The sequence below is a fragment of the Coptis chinensis genome, chromosome 1 (genome assembly GCF_015680905.1).
Source record: "Coptis chinensis isolate HL-2020 chromosome 1, ASM1568090v1, whole genome shotgun sequence".
Classification (NCBI taxonomy): domain Eukaryota; kingdom Viridiplantae; phylum Streptophyta; class Magnoliopsida; order Ranunculales; family Ranunculaceae; genus Coptis; species Coptis chinensis.
Genome location: NC_141456.1, coordinates 8,393,938 through 8,414,607, shown reverse-complemented (window position 1 = coordinate 8,414,607; position 20,670 = coordinate 8,393,938). Strand labels below are relative to the sequence as shown.

Genomic DNA, 20,670 nt, shown 5'->3' with positions numbered 1-20,670 from the left:
CCGAGAATATTGAGGTATCTTTTTTTACTCATAGCACAGCTTCTCCAGTTCTTTTGTACTTTGTTAACATTTACAATCTAAAAAGTAACAAACTAATTATGAGTTGTTATTTTTTATATTATTTATCTTATTCCTTATATTGTTTGTTTAAATCAATTTTTGTCACTTTTTGGATGAATGTATTACTATTAGCATTCAGGAAGGAAAAGAAATAACAACAAAAACGATTACAATGCTTCTCAAAATTCAACTTCTCCAGCTCTTTCTCAACATTCCATCTCACAAGGATTAGTACAGCAAATGGAAGTAGAAATTCATAAAGCAAGACTTCGGGAGCAATTATGCATTCAAAATCCTGAGAATATTGAGGTATTTTTTTTATTCATACCACTTCTCCACTTCTTTTGTACTTTTGTTAGCCTCTACAGTCGAAAAAGTAAAAAAACTGATATCTTGATGAACTAAGCTATAAAATACCTGTTTCTTTCTACCGTAGTATGAAGAATTTTTCATCTAATTCATAGAATATTAACCATCATCATATATTAATAATTGAGAGGTAATTTCTACTGGACATGTCATGCTATCAATTTTTTAATACTACAAAGATGCATTGAGAATTCTTATTCTATATATTGTGAAGCAAAGATTTGATATACTATGTTTGTTTTTGTAGTTATCTCATTTGTAAGTTGTTGGTTAAACTATTAATTATGTTTAAAGCAGTTTTTGACAATTTTCAGATGCATGTATTAATATTAGCATTCATGTTTTTTTTTTCCTTTTTTCTAAAAGAAATATTCTTCATCTTATTCATTATATTGTAAAGTATATGCTTGTTTAAATCAATTTTTGACACTTAATTTCTCTATTAGCATTTAGGAAGGAAAAGAAATAACAACAAAAACGTTTACAATGTTTCTTAGAATTCTACTTCTTCAACTCTTTCTCAACATACTATCTCACGAGGGTTAGTACCTACTCGGCGACAATTGGCTCAACGCCCTCACAAAGAAAAGAATCGCATGCAACGAGTATTCACCTCTCCAATGGATGTAGATGTACCTACTCCACGGAAATGACAATATTATCTTAGTCGAATGGATGTGCAATGTGGATTCTGTTCTGCCCTACATTGGAAAGATGAACAACTATCAAAATCAACCAAAAACATACCTCTATTTGGGATGTGCTGTTTACAAGGAAAGATCAAATTTCATTCACTTTCTGAATTGCCCCTTGCCTTTAAATCATTGTATGAAGGATCTGATTCCAATGTGAGGTCATTTCGTGAGCACATTCGGTCATACAATGCTTGTAATGCTTTTACAAGCCTTGGTGTTAATCCGGACATGCGTGTATTGCATGGGAGTGGTCCAATGTCATTTGTTATACACGAAGGACTCTACCATAGAGTCGGATCACTACTAGCAGATCTAGGAAGGGATCCTGTCTATTCAAAGCTTTACTTTTATGATGGAAATGAGGCTTTGAATCACCGCCTTCATCGGAATTCTCATTTGTCACGGGATGTTTTAAAAATCATTCAAGACACTCTTATTTAGTACAACGACTTCTACAAGTTCTATAAGAATGATTTTGAGATTTTAAATTCAAATGGTTCTGCAAACAACAATATTTCTGTCCATCTTCATTACAGCTCTGGTAGTGACCGACGACGATATAACCTTCTGTCTACAGAGGATTTATGTCGGATTCTATTTACTTGATACTTTAAACCGTCTCCACGAAGGATTTTTTTAGAACCCTAAAAATGCTCTCTCTCCTCCCCAACAATCACTCTATCTTCTTATGCAACAATAAATCTACAAATATTGTTTTATCAAATGATTCACCACCTTTTGCCTTTGACTCCTCTTTCAGTATCCTCAGCAAGCTTCCTGGCAACTAGCAACCAGGTATTCATCCTATTGTTCAAATTTTCAAACCACTTGATTTATTCTCATTTTTTTTATATTGTGATGAAGGATTGGTTTCGCTATTGGTTTTGTGGTTAATATGAGATTTTTCCAAAGCCATACTCATGAATTGAGCAGAAAATTCTTGGTTTTGTTTTATGTTGACTCAAATAATTAAAGTTGAAATATAACCAAAGTTGCACACTTTTACAATGTCACTTGCACAATTGCATAAAACACTATTTGAAACCCATTATCTCATTATCACTGCAAAGTAGGCATTAACATTGTGCACAAGTAGTAACCTATGTAGTTGCTTGAGTTAAGTTATTTTTACTTTAATTAATCAAAGTGCATGCTTATGTAATATTTATATTAGATTAATTTTAAGTAAATTGGTACATGGGCCAAAGAGTTTGAATTATAATTTACAACGAAGTACAACATTGTTATCTTAATCGAGTCGGTGTCACGAATGCTTGAACTTTCTCCTTAAGGTCTATATTAATATTTGTTAATCAGATGTGAAAGTTCAATTCACTCACTTTATATATTTTTTTCTTCGTTCGAAACACAATGCTAATTGCTTATGGAAATGGGTTATCTCCATAATGTTGTTTTACCAACTAGACTGTGTGTTTGATATAGAGATTTAATGCCTAATCTATGTTTTGGCGTTTGCAGAATTCCTGAGAGTTTCTTGGATGCAGTGGCTATTTTCTAAGAAGCTTTCATTCGTGGGTACTACATGCTAGATTACATATATATATGTTGTATTATTTATATGATATATGCCTAAATTGAAGGTAGAATTAACGTGTCTTTTTTATTACTATTTGTTTGGGGCCCTAATTGGGTCTATTTTGATTGCACGAGTGATATATAGAGCAGAATAGCAGATTGTATACCCTTTCATTATATCGTTATTGTTACATTGTGGTGTTGATTTTTTTTTTATGCATATTAAGGTCAGCATGGGTGTGTTCTGTGTGTCACGTGTTTTACTGTTGGTGTTATATATGCTCCACAAGAAAATTGCAATTATATCATCGACAATCTTCAAATGAAGTCAGTTACAACCTACGACAAACTTAATTGGGTGTTTAGGCTTTGCCTCTCTGGTGCTTCTTTAATATTGCATTCGACACGTACGTAAGGTAAAACATATCAAAACATTGATGAATGGATATTGATTAAATAGAACATTACAATGAAAGTTGGGAGTGAAGTACCATTAGCATCTTGGTATGTTTTTTCATGTGTATCAGTTAAGGTGTATTGTTAAGATTGCTTACTTCCTTTGTTCGCCAAAATATTGTAATAATTTGTTTGTTACACCGGAGTTTATAAGGACCTGTATGGGTTTGTGTGACAAGCTAGGGTTTCCAAGATGAAGAAGAAATTTCCAACTCTTGGAGTGTCCATCTCCTGCTACTTGGAGGTGGCTTCTGTCCTGTTATATACCGAATAGACTTCACATTACAAGCGGAGTAGCGTGAAAAGTTGTCATCTACATAACAAGTGGTTTGAGCCTTAAAGTACACAAACATGATATCATCACATACAAAGGTGAGCACGATCTTCCCCACACAATCATAGAGACTGCAAGTCTTAACATTTTCAATCATCTAAATTTGTTTATTCTGCCTTTTCTTAAATATTGCTTAAACTGTTGTGTTTATCATCGGTATTTTATTTATGGATGTAACGTTCATATAGTGTTGTTCTGATATGACGGTCTTGAGATGTATTAACCAGAGCATTGATATGCTTGCTCATTTTGTCAATTATTAATCATTGTCACCTATGATTAGCAATGGTCAAAGGGCAAGGGCCATTTATTTCTCTATAGCAATGTGTAGCATAGACTTTTATATATTTCATTTCTTTATTGACCCTAGAATGTATGTTATTTCTATGTAGGTTCACAGGGTCCTTTTTTAATGACATGACATATGCAACTGTGTAGGCAATGAATCTTGACATATTTCTTTTAGTTGCTAACTTCATTTATTTTCTTACACATGATATAGGATATGAAAATATGGAATATGGTAAATACTCTTAAGTTGTAATGACAAGTGCCAATTAGATGTGCTAAATATTAACAACTTTTGATACCTATTTGATAGGAAATTAACCGGCCTAAATAAATAGACTAATTAAACTCTACTTTAATAATAAAAAACTCGCAAGCGCACGAGGTCTATTGTAATAGGTGAGCAAGAACGAGGTCGATCCCACAGGGATTGCTGTTTAGGGACAATTGAATACTAAAATATTACCTAACCTAATTCGAACAATATTTGTTGATTTGAATTGATTACTACTAAAACTATTTTACTTAACTATGGTCTAAAATGGAGATATACTAAATAATTGGGTTTCTATTACGTGGAGAGAATACTAGGACTATGACTCCATCTTAAACCATTGTTTGTATTTATATGATTGGATTCTCTATTTCAGTTTTTTATGCGAGCGACATTGGCAATGAGTATATTGAGTGCCGTCTCGATGATATGAACATGGTAACTCTTAATCGATAAGTGTCTTCTAACAGTTCAACACTAAGGTCAAGGTCACATAAATATTCGTCTTTTTACAGCACGAATAGTACACAATCTGGACTTAAACAGTAAAAACGTGTTTAACTAATAACAAAAGTGAGCAAACAATATCGCATGCATCACATACCATATGAAAGACTAAACCGTCTGTTAATTAATCATGAACAGTGAAGAGTTTATATAAATATGAAGTATACTGAAAATCCGAGAACCAATCCCAAACAAACAACTAGTTTCAGACTTCGTATGTCCTAGTCTAGAGTTAGCTACGCATGGTATTTCGAACAACCAGGATAGAAGAAAATAAAGTCATTAGTAAAATCAATATCCTGATGTGCTCGTCTGGCTTTGTCCTCGTCTGTTCTCGATCTCGATTTCCGTGCGTCTCCAATCCTCCTCCACTTTTCTGTCTGTTCTTTGTTCTGTTGTGTTCTGTCCAAAACTCCCTTTTCCTCAATATTTATCGTATCCTTTTGGTCACCACCAGTTGTCCCCTTCGAATTTGGAAAGTCGAATTAAAAAAAAAGAAGGTTTCCTTCTTTTTGTGAGATGGAGAAGGAAGGAAACAAAAGTCTGATCCGGTGCATCCCGGGTGGACAATGAGCGGTGTGGCCTTTAGCTTGTGGGTGTGGGCTTTTAATTGGTTTATTGGTTGGTTCGAATTTGGAAAGCTTGAATGGAATGGAGGGAAAGTTTCCTATTTCTGTTCGTGAGAGCGAAGGGTGGAGGCTGATCAGGTGGTCCAAGTGGTCCAAGTAGCTATAATGGGATGAGATTTAAATGTTTAATGTTTGGTTCAATGGGCTTTGGTGTATATGGCCTTTGGTCTATTTAAGTGCTAAGAATTGGCTTGGTACACATGGTCCGGTCTTAAGCTATTGGACCCAGACTAAACTTTAGGCCCAAATTCCATTTTCTTTTATTTCCTCTTGTCTTTACTCACATGCTTAACAAGGCCCAACTAAACTAGGGGAACTCATGCCACTGGACATCCCGAATCTCGACAGTTTCCACACTTTTAATCATGTTAAGTCTAATTCCTGTAAAACCACCAAAAATACACTAACTAAATCAAACGAATAAATTAAACGAACCAACTAATATAAAATTGAGCGTAAATATGTAACATTTATGCGCTTATCACTATTCATTGTATGCATTGGTTTTTAATGAATTGAATATTTTGAATTCATAGAGATTGGTTTTTAAAAAGAAGTGTAAACTCTTTATAAACATGTGTAGACTCTGTGGTGTATCCAGTTTCATTGTAAAGAAGATCAATGGTTTCTGAAGTTGACCGCCATTCTTTCCACCGAGGTCAGAACACATTTCTCCCTTAATTAATAAATATTCCAATAATATAGAGTAATTAAGTGCTCAATAATTATATGAAATTGCTTATCGTAGTATATTTAACTTTGCGAAATTAATATAAAACTTAGGTCTATGTGACCATGTTAATGTTTTTTTGTTTCATTATTTTTTCTTCAGAGTAGATTGCATGTGGATAATGATTGATTTTATAACATCCAATCGCGATATGTGAGAGCAAGTTTCCGTTAATTTTTGCATAGAGAAAACTAGACCCTTGCTAACTAAAGAAATGTAACACATGGAGAGGATTACTAATAGCAGTCCCCTTTCAAGCTCTCTCAAGGTGTCCACATCAAATTTTACTCACTATAATTTAGGAGAAAAAGAAGGTATATTTACTGTAAACTTGGGATTTAAAAAAAAAACATATCAAACTCTGCTTTTACACTCTGTAGCTTTCTCTTCTACTTTTTGGTTTCTCGACACACCAGATCCACCGCTCCGTTTACACTAAATCAGGTATGGTTTTTCTTTTTTTCTTTTTATTATTGTTATTGTTTTCAGTTTCTCTCTATTATTAATTTATCGTTTTTCTTCTGAACAGATTGTGTATCTAATTTATTTGTGGATGACTCCCTCTCTCACCACCGGTATGTCACATCTTCCACATAATTTTTCTGACCTATTCTTTGTATACAATGGAATTATGCTACTCTATGTACCATGTTTTTCTATTGAATAGTAGAACAACATTTTCGATATTAAGTAATTATCAATGAGAATCACAGGACAACATTATCGAATACTGAGTACTTATCAATGAGATCACAGAACACAATTTGTTATAAAGACATCAATGTTGTTACACCTTACGTGTTTGCTTTCTGTTTAAACGAAGTAGGTTGTCTTTTAAAAAAATTCTTTTATACTAATGGAATTTACTTATGGTATCACAAGTTTTTATAACTTATAATTCTGGGGTAAAGCCACTTATCCAAATCAAAGGATTATTGAATTACTAGAAAGACATATACAAGCTGCTAACATTCGATTTGGAACCATTATTCATAGGATAATGCTTGGGAAAACAATACAATATCAAGCCCATTTTCTTTCTATACTCCAACAAGATGTCATCTATTGAATCACGTATAGTTTGCTATACATCTGCTAAACCATGTAGAGCAACTCTCAACATCAAAATTTAGTGAGCCATGTCCTGGTATGCATGGTAGGTAAACTAATGGACCCAGTTTCTATGCATGGCATGCTTTTTAGAACAAGGACCCTTTCTTTTTTCTTCAATATATTTAAAATATAATTCTATTATTGCAGCCAAAGTAGCCATGTGACCATGGCCAACTTTTTGCCTAAAATATTCAATCAGATATTTTTTTTTTTATCATCCATGGCTTTTCTTATTATTTAAGCTCCATATTCTTATAAGAATATAGCAACTCATTGTGTTTTTTTTTTCTAAACAGGTCATCTCTTATATCTTCACTGTGAGAGATAGATAGTGGAAATTGGGAATGATCAAAGCTATATAGCAATTCAAAGGTAATTTTAGTGCATCTTTCTTCATTGACATTGGTCTTTCGAGTTTATTGTCTACTACTATAGACCATGAAAAATATGCAAATAGAGGTTTGATTGAGCATAATGTGTTATGGCCCATTTATATTTGATCGAGCATGGTTACATGCTGCTTAGTGTTTTACTACGTTTTCTTATATATGTTGGAGCCAAAATTTTGTTATGCGAAACTAATATAGACAAACAGACAAACTAAGTGCATATGATACCCAATTCGATGAATATATAGTGGTATATATTGCAGCCTAAAGGAACTTCATGAGACCATAGGTCGTTATATTACTTGGGCCAATACAACTGATCAACATATAAATTGCTACGATAATCTTTTTGGGTATTATATACAATATGGATATTTGTTACTTTGGGGAATTTTTATGGTTTGTGGTATATTACTTGGGCCAATACAACTGAGCATAATGTGTTATGGCCCATTTATATTTGATCGAGCATGGTTACATGCTGCTTAGTTTTTTACTACGTTTTCTTATATATGTTGGAGCCAAAATTTTGTTATGCGAAACTAATATAGACAAACAAACAAACTAAGTGCATATGATACCCAATTCGATGAATATATAGTGGTATATATTGCAGCCTAAAGGAACTTCATGAGACCATAGGTCGTTATATTACTTGGGCCAATACAACTGATCAACATATAAATTGCTACGATAATCTTTTTGGGTATTATATACAATATGGATATTTGTTACTTTGGGGAATTTTTATGGTTTGTGGTATTGATTGCAGCATATTCAGAATAGACGGGTCTTTGGCAGTAAGGTCAAAGACTAGAAAGACTACTGTCACTATAACTAAGTTATGTCAGACATACAATGAATTTACAAGTTCCTGGAATGTTTAGGTCGTCGGAGTTAAGATTGGGAAAAGATATCGGTATTGATGTGAGAGGCTCAGTAGTTTGAGAGCAATAGGATTTTGTCTGAAATGAAAAAAGATGTTAATCTTGAAGATGATATGTTCTCAAATACTATGTTTAGTAAAGACTAGGAGATGCTTAGATTGCCAAAATATTAAGCCTACTATACAAAGGTGTGAGAGAAAAAAATATAAAGAATAGGGTAGCATTCTTGGTAAAATGTCCATGTTTCACCCTTAAAAAACGTCTGGAAAGTAACAACATGTACCTTTGCACTCATTGGTATTATATAGTAACAACAAACACTTGGTTTTCTAAATTTCTTTGAACAAGCGCAGCAATAAGAACCTGGTTTTCTGGATTTCTTGAATCAGCTAAATCAAGTGTACGTTATATGACCAGGATAAAGCTTAGAAGTAAATTTGTGAAGAAGACCTTTATGACACTAAAAAATTAGCTATCTATTCCAGTTCAGTAGGATGGAATTGCACTCCTAGTCTCTCTACTTTTTCCCATCTTTCCATGGATCATGGATACATATAGTAGGAAGTGACCGTCTGGCCCACCATAATGGACAATACAAGTGACAAGCTGATAGCTTAAAACGTTGGAAAAAATAGGTTACTCATGTAGACTTTGAAACCAGCACAAGCTCATGTAGATGTAGGTTTTGAATTCATACTTAGCTATATTGGATACTAGACAGATTGTATTTAGGTTAAGTTGATTGACTTAGCATTATTACTCATATAATACTGTTTGTAACTTACGGATCAAACACTAATGTAAGAATGCATTCAACAAATATGGTCTACTCTGCTACTGATGAGGATTCTGTTACATTGATAACACTAATACATAGCAGGAAATTGAAGGTATATGAGTTATCTATAGAAGATCCTTTGGATACTTGATCTTAACTCCTTTTTATTCCTTCAATAATTTGCTTGAAAATCTTCCTTGCAGCAGAGTTTTGATCCAAGCACCAAGAGGAAGAGCCACACTGACTTGAATTTGGAGGACTACCACCCTATTGATTCTGTTCCCAGTTCAAAAGCCACCATTAAGCCTAAACCAATTGCACATGGTTCTCTTCTTATGCATTACATTCCAAAACCAGTACCCCCAACTCCTCCAAAGCATGATGGACCTCCAGGTGGCCATTATTAGCATAATCAAGCTTCCACTCGATGTCATTCAATTGTAGCTGTCAGGGGAATAACTTATTTTACTAGGTCTGTTTACATTCTAAAACCATGTTTATACTTTTTAGTCATTAGTGAGTTCATTGACACATGTTGTTTATCTTTTGATTCCACAATAATATGTTTGCTTCCATCCAGATCTTTAGTTATTTCGTATGCTATTGTCAGATGGTTAAGCATTTTTCTTTTTTACTTTTTTAGGAGATATCAACATTGTTTGTCAATTATAAGCGTAAAGTATACACTTTCAAGAATACACTTTCAAGAGTCGTACATCCTCATCCCCCAGCATTACATATAGAGATAAAGTTCATAGATTACCCTGTTCTACAAGGTTAGAAGAACAATTTCTTTAGCCAAGCATAGAAAACACTAGGTTTGAATCACTGAATTCACTTGAAATCAACCAATGGAGTACTACTGTATATATGAGTACTACAGTACTACTAAAGGAGAGCAAATTCAGAGTCCATCCATCCTACAGATACTTGATTGTGAAAAAGCTTATGTGCATCACTTGGTGAAATGATTAGAAGCTAGCATTCCCCAAGTTTCGGTTAATATATGTTTTTGCCACCATGCAGTGGACCTAGAGATTATTAAACTTGCCAGGCCAAGTATTAGCTCTTCTCTTATCTTTTATATATATATATATATATATATATATATATATATATATATATATATATATATATATATATATATATAATAGCAATCCTTTTTCCTCATCTCTGAGGGTGTCCACGTCAGCAAATTTTAAGTACTTACTTTTTACTCATGGGAAATCAGGATAATGATAAGAGCCAAAAACTGTAGTTTTAACCCCTTAATAATACTACTTTTAGACCAATTATGCGAGTAATAAATAAGAGTTAATGCTAATTACGTGCTTTTATGTATTTCAGGCATGGAACTCAATTATGTGCAGAAATGTGTCACTTTGGCGATATAAAGGAGCAAAGGGTTGGTTGCTAAGAAGTTCTGTGATAAAGGGCAAGGTTCAAGGAGACAAAGCCTTTATGATGCCCGGTCAAAAGCTGAAAAGTCAACACAGGCAAAAATAGTGCACAAGTCAGCAGAACTTCCGAAGACCATATCTTTGGACTCAAGCCTCGGATTTGGGCCTACCTTACGTCAAAACGACCGTCTCGGAAAGAGCTTTCCAATGGTCCAAGCCTTGACCCAATCAGAGGAGCAAAAGTGGACGAAAAGTTTGCTAAAGTCAAAGCCAGCTGAAACGGGCTCTGTGGACTTAAGAAATTGGGCTTTGAGCTCGATTTTCCGGCCCAAAACATGGCTCCTCAGCCCATGCACGAAATTGTGGATCTGGTCTCCTCCTTTACATAAAACAAGACTTAGCTCTTAAGAAAAATGATAGTTAGATAATCTTGAATAGAAAGTAGCCATTAAAATAGCTTGTAGATCTAGATTTGAATTTCAATTAGTTAAATTAATTAGTTTTATACATTGTTTTAGATTAATTCTTTGAATCATAGTTCTTCATTGCTTAGATAAATAAAATAGTTATTTCTTGTTCATTTCGATTTGTCATTTAAATTTGTTAGATCTAAATTCAATTATTGTTATTCAATTCTTAGTTATTAATTTAGAATTCAATTATTGTTTAGTTAAATTGAATAGAGTTATAATCCTTATATTACGTCTAGTTTTAATTCACATCGTAGTATAAATTCCCACCATTGCTCTCATTAGACTTTGGATTTACTAGTCAATTGTAGAAAACTTGAATGCTAAAGAACTAGGAGTGGAATGAAATTTTTACTCCACTCTATTTCGATAGAATTGAGAGTATAGAAATCTTTGATAGCAACGCGTAATTAAGTTTAGTTTCACTTGCGTTTTGAGTTTCATCGTTCATTTCATAGGTAAATTACTAAATTTTATGCTTATCAAATGGCGTCGCTGCCATCTTGGTACTCTTTAGTATTGTTTTCTGTAGACTTGATAGTTTTTCAAAGTCCCATAACCCACCCACCCTTGTTTGGATTCTCACTGTGGTTGTCTGTTTCAGCTTTGCAAGTTTCCACGAAAAATTACCTCGGGCGCACCTCCACTTGAAGCCAAAGTGGAGCGCACTTTAGCCCACACACTGGAATCCCACCCTTTGGTTGAGCGCCACCTGTGCCCTACCAAGGCCAACTTGGAGCACACCCTGCGCCCACACGCCTAGAATCCTACCTTTTACTCGAGCGACTGCTGCCGCCTAGGCATATTCTCGAAGCATCCGCGCGCGGTCTGAAACCGCCCGATTTCCACGGGTTTGTTTTGAACTTCCATTTCTTCAAAGTTTTCAGTGTTCTAACTTGTTATATACACTGAGCACGCGTAAACAAGACGCTATTCATAAGCGAAGCAAGGAGGATTTCAGGTACTCTTTTTTTCCACACCTCGCATCTTCTGTTAGAGGTTCATACTAGCATACCACACACACCACCTGAAGTAATGGCTGAAGAAAGAGAGTCTCATCTCTCTGACTTTTACAAAGCCTTGAACAATAGCCCTAAATCTTGCATCGTTTTATCAGACCCAGTGGGGGATTTCGAATCCCCCCAAATATATTTAATTTGTTACCCGTTTTTCATGGGTTAGACCATGAAAAACCCTATCAGCACATGCGTAGGATTGACCAAGTCCTTACTACATTCCACCATCCTATGGTAGGTGCTGAACAAATTAAACTAAGGGTATTTCCCTTCACCTTAGCCGATAAGGCAGCGTCTTGGTTAACTGCCCAAGCGCTTAATTCTGTGGACTCGTGGGCAAAACTTATTCAACTATTCATGGAACATTTTTACCCACCACTGAAGACCGATGAAATGCTTTCCAAGATTCATTTCTTTCGACAAAATCCTCATGAATCATTTTCAGAGGCTTGGAATCGTTTCACCGATCTACTTATAGAGTGTTTGATAAGAGCCTCAAAACTGTAGTTTTAAACCCTTAACAATCATACTTTTAGACTAATTATGTGAGTAATAATTAAGAGTTAATATTGTTTACGTGTTTTTATGCGTTTCAGGCTTCAAAGTCAATTATGTGTAAAAATGTGCCACTTTGATGAGATAAAGGAGCAATGGTTGGTTGCTAAGGAGTTCTATGATTAAAGGCCAAAATTCAAGAAGACAAAGCCTTTGTAAAGCCTACTCAGACCTTGAAAAGTCAAAGTCCACGCAGGCAGAAACAGTGCACAAGTCAGTAGAACTTCCGAAGACCGTATCTTTGGACTCAGACCTTGGAATTGGACCTATCTTATGTCAAAACGACCGGCTCGGGAAGAGCTTTCCAATGGTCTAAGCTTTGGTCCAATCAGAGGAGCAAAGTGGACTAAAAGTCTGTTGAAGCCGAATCCAGCTGAAGAGCCTTTTTTGGACTGAAGAAATTGGGTTTTGGGCCTGATTTTCCGGCCCAAAATATGGCTCCAAGCCCATGCACGATTTTTGGATCTGATTTCCTCCTTATCAACAAAGAAGACTTAACTCTTAAGATATCTAGGAGCTTAGGATAGAAAGTAGCCATTAGAATAGCTTCTAGATCTAGTTTTAATGGTTTTTAATTAAGTTTAGTTTCATTTCATTCCTTGTTTTAGATTAAACCTTTAAAATATTGTTATTCATTTGATTAGATTAATAAAATAGTTTATTATTATTCAATTCATTTTCTGTCATTACATTTATAGATCTAGTTTAAATTCTTGTTGATATCATTTCTTAATTATTAATTAGATTTCAATTATTGTTTGTTAAATTAGTAAAGTTGGAATCTTGATATTATGTTTAGTTTAGATTCATATGGAAATGATTGCGGAATGATTCTCGGCTAAACCTCCATTAGAGGGGGTTGAGAAGCCTTGATGAAAGCTTGATTCTGATTATCGTAGAGTCGTCGTAATTTCTATTCCACTCTAGAAACGATTAATTCACCATGAGAATGGGTTTAATCATTCACATGCTAGTTATGAATTAGTAGAAGTGCCATGTGTAATTAGGGATTAGGAAGAACCAATTGTTCTACGTAGCAGTTCAATTCGGATTACAACGATTCGTCGTTAGTAAGTTAAGTTGAGTTAAGGTGGAATCAATCCCCCCTAATTCCTTATCATAGAATCAACACAAAGATTCTCAGTAGTTAATTAGTCGATATCTTGTGGGTAGTTGCATCATAGTTTATAATTAAGTAAATCTCTCATTAGACTTTAGTTAAGATTGATTAGACTTAGAAAACATTACATGTGAAAGAACTAGGAGTGGAACGAATCATCTACTCCACTATATCTCAATAGGATTGAGAGTAGAAATCTTTGATAAATCTAGTAACAAATCAGTTTTAGTTTTACTTTCGTTTAGAGTTTCATCGCTTTATTCATTAGTAAAACTATTCATTTTACGCTTATAAGTGTCCACAGCATAACCTCGCGAAAGACATGTTAGTTCGTGCCTTTTTCAAAGGACTTCTACACCACCATAAAGAAGTCCTTGACATAATGAATGGGGGTAGTTTCTTAAGTAAAGGAGCCTCGGAGGCTTATAAATTTTTAGAAGATCAGACTAAGTGGAATAATAATGGGGGTAGTGATGATATCTCCCGTTCCGCTAGTTCTTCTACAACAGCTAAAGCCGCCGGTATGTTTGAGATGAAACCCGGTCTAGAACTTAAAAATTTAATCGAATCTCTAACTAAAAAGGTAGAGGCTATTTCTGTCCAACAAAAACCTATCCCCATCATGAATGTCAATTCCAACCCATGTAATTTCTGTTTGAGTCTAGAACACCCCGACTCTTATTGTCCTTTCGTTTATGAACAACAAACATTACAACAAGATAACGTTTGCTCAATTAATAGTTATCCTATTCCTAACGCCCCTTGGAGACAACACCCCAACTTCAGTTGGAGAAATAATCAACAAGTAACAACTCCAGGATTTAATAATCAAAATGTTAGGCAAACAAACAATTATAACCAACCTCCACCACGACAAGGACAAGGTCAGGGTAATTATAATAATTATAAAAACCAAGCGCAACCACGACAAGGTCAAGCACAAGGTCAGGGTAATTATAATAATTATAACAATAATAATTATAATGCAAATCGAGGTATCATTCCGGTTACTAATAATAACTATCACAACCCACCCATAAATAATCAACCTGACATAGTTCCTGTCACACAACCTATAGCTAACACTCTTCAACAACCGGATCGTTTTGATACCTTTATGCAATCTCAACAACAGATTTTACAAGCCATCCAACTTTCCTTACAGCAGTTAGCTCAAGATAAAGTACAACCCAAAGGTGTATTTCCAAGACAAGCAATACCTAATCCTAAAACACCAAACACAGCCTTTTAAGTAAACGGTAATACTAGTAACGAAATTGCAAATGTAGGAGAGATAAATTCCATCACCACTCTTCGTTCAGGCAGAGTAGTGGATAACAAAGTAACTATGTCTATATTTACCCCACAAGGAGTTCCTACACTAGATATTATACTAGATACCGAAACAGAAACTGAAGATCCTATCCCTGTAGAGGTACCAGTTAAACCACAACCTAAGAAGCAAAAAGCAAAGGTTAGATATCCAGTAGAACCATACGCTAAACATAGTAAGAAACCACCGTTTCCCTAGAAATTAGCTATGTTAAAAAGAGATACAAACTTTGATGAGATTAGGGACGTTTTCAAAAATCTAAAGATTAACCTACCCTTTCTCGACGCAATTAAAAAATTACCTCACCACGCTAAGTTTTTTAAGGAGTTGTGCATTACTAGGAGTAGGACAAATATTCCAAAAGACACCTTTCTCACTAAACAAGTTCCAACTTTATCAGAACATAATGGAATAGTTAAGTACAAGGACCCTGGTCGTCCTACTGTACAATGCACCTTAGGAGATACTCACACGATCACTGCTTTATTAGACCTGGGGGCGAGTGTTAACTTACTCCCTTATTATTTATATAAATAAATAGGTCTACAAGAAGTACAACCTATAACAATAACGTTGCAATTAGCTGATAGGTCTATCAAGTATCCTAAGGGTGCAGTGGAAAACGCGTTGGTTAAGGTTCAAGATTTCTACTATCCTGCGGATTTTGTTATCCTCGATACAAAAGTCGCTAATGATGTTGTCCCGATTATTTTAGGGCGCCCCTTCTTGGCAACTGCCAACGCGCTTATAAATTGCCGCGATGGTTCGATGTCCTTATCTTTTGGCCATCTTTCCACTGAGGTCAATGTATTTAAACCGATCACACAGGTTCCTGATACCAATATCGATAGAGAGGTTAGTATGATCGAGAGTTTAGCTCATGATTATGTCAAAACCACATTTCTAAATAATCAGATGCACAAATTCTTTTCCTTTGGACGTTCCAACTTTAATAAGGACTCCTTGGACGTGGAGGGAATTGAGGAAGATTCCCTTCAACTCTTTTGCAACTCTTCTCTGCCACCTCGAGAGTCCCCTCCTATTGATAACCATTCACCCACCTCACATCATTCCCCTTCCATCAATGTACCCCATCATACACCTTTTCAAAAGAACCTAGAGTTTGCACTTGACCCTCTTATTTCTTCTGTGCTTAATGATTTTCTAAATCAGCCTAATACGGATATAATTCCCGAAGAAAAGGCACATGACACCTACATTTTCAGAATGGAGACAATTCCTACCTACACCATGAATGAGTTTTGTGCTAAACCCACATTCTCATTCTTCCCATTCTTTCCTTCTAATACTTATCCTTATCTACTATATCTTCCAAAACCATCCATTTTTTCACACTCATTCACTTGGACAACCTCTCGTTCAAAGATGAATAAGAAGGTGCATGCTCGGTTACGTTATAGGTCTATCAGACTTCGTTTTCATTCCACTAGGTTGCACCGTAGGAAATTTTGGTGCCTGATTATGTTTGGGGGTGCATTCCACGTTATTTATTTATGGAAAGACCCACAACACTTTAGGTTGTTGATATATGGAAACTGCAGGGTATTAATATATATATCCAGTTATTTGTTAAAGTCTCGCGTATCTGACTATAAACGACTCATTTGGTTGTCTGGTGTACTTCCTATCACTTCCGTATACTGATAAGTGCACCATTTAGGTAACCGGGCCCTCCCTATGGAGTGTGTGGCTGTAAGTACCGGATCCTAAGTCCACGGTTAGCATAATTTACGTTTTCCACTCTTGCATGTTTTCTTGATTTTTGAGTCATGTTCTTCTATGGTGTGAATTATGCATTTATTGTTTTCTTGTTTTTCTTATATTAACTTTTATTCATAAAAAATTAAAAATCGTTAAAATCACAACCATAGTAAGTCGAGAAGTCTCAGGAATCTGACTTTAAAAGACCCACTTAAAAAAAAAAAAAAAATTCTCAACTCTGTGTCTAAAATTTGTTTAGGGGTAGGGTGTTCGTTCCATCCTAGATTGTTCAACTTTCCAGTTGTGTTGGTTAGACCGTTTAATGGTATTACGATTTGGATTGACATTTTCTATTAAGTTAGATTTCATTCGTTCGCATAACTTACGTCATGCACGCACTTTGAGACATTTTTCATCTTCTTATATGTCACCCATGGTCGGAATAGAGTGTTTTATGGATCATTAGATTGGAAATTCTCTCCTGATCATTTCCATATCTCATTCACATAAATCGGGCCGGTAACGAAGAGGAAATTTTAGTTTAAAGTTGCGCAAAAAATCGACAAAAATTGGAAAATCAATTTGGGCTTGGGCCCAACGCACGCGCGTACGTCTCCTTCCTCCAAAACAAACTGAATCGCGATTCTTTCCAATTCCGCCATTTCCAAATTTAAAAACTTAACAAAAAATAACAATAAAAATAAACCTCAATACACCCACGCCCACAATACAATTCCAACTTCGATTCTTCTCCAAAACACTCTTCCACCAATCCCAAAAATTTCCACCACCGAAAATCACCCAAAACCAAACGAAATTCGAACTACCGCGCCACCACTACTATTTTGTTAGTAAGGGAGCCTCAAACTCTATTCCCACAGTCCTTTTAAATCGTTCTAAGATATCAATGGCTCAAAGATGAAGGTTGTTGCCGGAACAAGCGTTTACGGCCGACCGCTTCGCGCCATTTTACGGTGATGAGATGATTAGCAGGGGTTGGAATCGGTTGTGGTACTCGACAGATGATTTCTACCACTCCGATTTGGTCGAACAGTTCTATAAGAAGAGAGAGACCGATCACAAAAATTTTCATGAAAGTGGTCGGGACTCGGAGAGAATTATCGAAAGAGAAGTTGGCTGAAATTTTAGGCATTACGCTCTAGACGCACATAGAAGCCACCGCAGGAATCCTAGTATACCGGTGTTCCCGCGATTGATGAATCCACACCCTTATGGAGGGTCAATATAATACGACTTCTCATTGTGCTCGACAAGTCATTTTTAAGACCAACCAACCGGGTCTGTAGCTCGGTGGATTGGTAAGAACGTCATTGGAAGGAGAAAGTGAGCGACATCGGGTTCACATGTCTGCACGTTCTCTGGATATTGTAAGAAAAGAGGTATGAATTCTGTATTCTCGAGTTTTTGCTAAATATGATTAGAGGAGTTGGGAAGAGTACCGCACCATTTCCTGTTTTAATTATGAAGATAATGTTGTCTTGGGGGAATAAACCAAGAACTAAGCGGATAATGTTGAAATTACATGCAAATGAAAGTAGTTATAAGGAGTGTATCCAAAAGACTTGGATGTTGCCGGAAGATAGGGTAGTGGATTCGAATGAGGAAGGGGAGGACATGACATGGTTGGATGAAGATTCCTTGGAGAGGTGTTAAATCGATTGAACGATGTATGTTGTGTTGCATACTAGCGTGCGTTGCATTTATGCTATTTGTGAAGATATACGAGATAGACAGATTATAGTTCAAAATAAACAAACGAACCTTAACACGAGTTTTGGAATACTCGAAAAGGGCCAGGAAGATATCTTGATTAACATGGAGAATATCCACCAGCGTCACCAGGCCCAGTATACAACAATAAAGGCTGAGATGGAAGCACAGCGCTTGTTCCAAGTAGAGATTCTACGACACATGCCACCCTTGGAGGGTTCTGTTTCAGATGAGTCTGAGAGGCATGAGCGTCGTCGCCAAAGAATGAATGGATCGGGCCCTTCTTCATCACATGGCTAGGTGTTCGAATAATTTTGTGTTTCGTTGTTATTTAGTTGTTTTTATTGTTTTATTAGTCGGATATTAGTTAAGTAATTAAATTTGAATTTGGTTGTTTTATGTTGTATGAATTAAAATTTAATATAATTTGGTTATTTTTCGAATGCGTGGTTGTTATCATTAATCCCACTTTCCGAATTGTTTGGGGTGGTATTAAATAGCTTAGCATAATTCGTTTATATGTTCGTCTATTTTAGAATTTGTTTTGGAGTGAGGGTTGAGAATATGACCGATATGGCCATCGATATGAATAGATATTGTGGTAGGATGAAATCTCGATAAGTTAGGCAGTTTCTATCCTCAATTCAACCTAAAAGATATTATGGTTGTCTTAGAATCAAGAATATGAGTTATTTCCGTTTTCGGGTTTGAAAATTTTATTATTTTCGGCAATTTCCTTAAAGCTTTTTGGCAACTTCCCGATTCGTTTTAGCAATTTAAAACCTATAAAAACTGCATTCATTCTACACTCACAATCCCAACTACATCTCACATTCATCTCTCACGTTTCACTCCCACTTTACCTTATTTTTCCTTCGCACTTCGGCCTATCAGCTCCCCGAGCACACCTGCGCCCTAAAGGAGTGCCACCTGCGCCCTAAGCCTGTTAGAGAAATCCTACCCCGAAGGACCTACGCCTCTACTCACTTCAAACCAGAGCGCCACCGCCCAAAAACACGGAATTCCAGCCATCCCTGGCGCCACCGCGCCCATCCCAGCTAACAGTGGAGCGCACCCCCTGCCAAGTGCCCGGACCTCAAATATCATCACGAGCGCCACCCACGCCATCCCAAGCATAGCTTGAGATACCCTTCATACGACCCCGTGGAGCACCAAAATTTCCAGTTTTCCGAGGGTTGTTCCGGGATCCTTTGCATCTTTTTCCAAGAAGTTTATTAGGGATGACATTCCCTCAGATCATACCGAAATCATTTGGAGATTTATTCCAAAGTGACACCTATGGTGCGTGGTTTTTGAAGTGATCATTCTAGCGGGATGGGAGCCACTATTGGTAAGTCCCCGATGAACTTTATTCTCCCGCACTTACATCTTATTTTTATGATAACTGTAAGTTCTTTGATAGACCAGATGGAGAACAAGTGTTCTCCATCACCATCGGGGATGAACCAATGAAAATTTCCAGGTTCTTGATAGCCTTTGTGCTTGGACTTGCTATGCCGGCCGAAATACAAGACTCATGGGCCTATTTGGTAGATAATATGCACATGTATAACTATGATGATTTGCATGAGTATTACGGGGCAGGAATCTTTAGGATAGAGGACCAAGGGGATTATAACGTCGCCCTTGGTAGCCTGTCTATGAAAGTGGGCACTGTTATGTTTTGGATTATGCTCAACATTAGAGGGGAATGACGTTATTCTTCTGTGAATGATGAAACTTTTGATATTTTCCTTGCTTTAGCTGGGGGACGTACACTCTATGATATTCCCCAGACCTTAATGTCTAGTTTAGCCCAATCCCATGGCAAGAGGTATGAGTACCTTCTTATGCCTGTTTTAATTTGCCATATAATGCTATGTTTCTTCCCTGTTTTTTGTGCCCGTTTCATGGATTGGGTTGGGGTCGATATTGTGAGACCCACCAATTGTATTATTCGATCGTTCCGTGCAATGACTTGGCAAGGTTGGAAAATACAACCTCATCAGGTTGCGCCTTACACCCCATCCGACCAAGTGGCGCTTGACAGGTTAGCTATAGTAGATGATAAGTGGCGTGAAGCCTGGCAAATTACCATGGCATGGCAGGATGCGAAGGAACCTCATTTCTTTATTAAGGATGAAGAGGGAAATGAGGAGGAAAATGTTTAAACGGGAGTGCAGGTAAGTTTTTATTTCAGTTAGTGTCTGTTTATGTTCTAAGCAATCTATTTCTCATTACCCCATAACGGGTGGAACTCTTATAGAGTTGCGTTAGT

At 36.2% G+C, this 20,670-nt stretch overlaps 1 protein-coding gene across 1 annotated transcript; it reads left to right on the top strand.

The window, feature by feature from the left end:
• The first annotated feature begins 1,100 nt into the window (after positions 1-1,100).
• Positions 1,101-1,565, top strand: LOC147521871 (uncharacterized). Its single transcript, XM_086566542.1, has one exon. It carries the CDS (start codon positions 1,101-1,103, stop codon positions 1,563-1,565), a length of 465 nt encoding a protein of 154 aa, XP_086422668.1.
• Positions 1,566-20,670: the final 19,105 nt, after the last annotated feature.

What these genes read in the sequence shown, in the direction of transcription:
- LOC147521871 (XM_086566542.1), top strand. Translation starts at nt 1,101, where the DNA reads ATGGATGTGCAATGTGGATTCTGTTCTGCCCTACATTGGAAAGATGAA.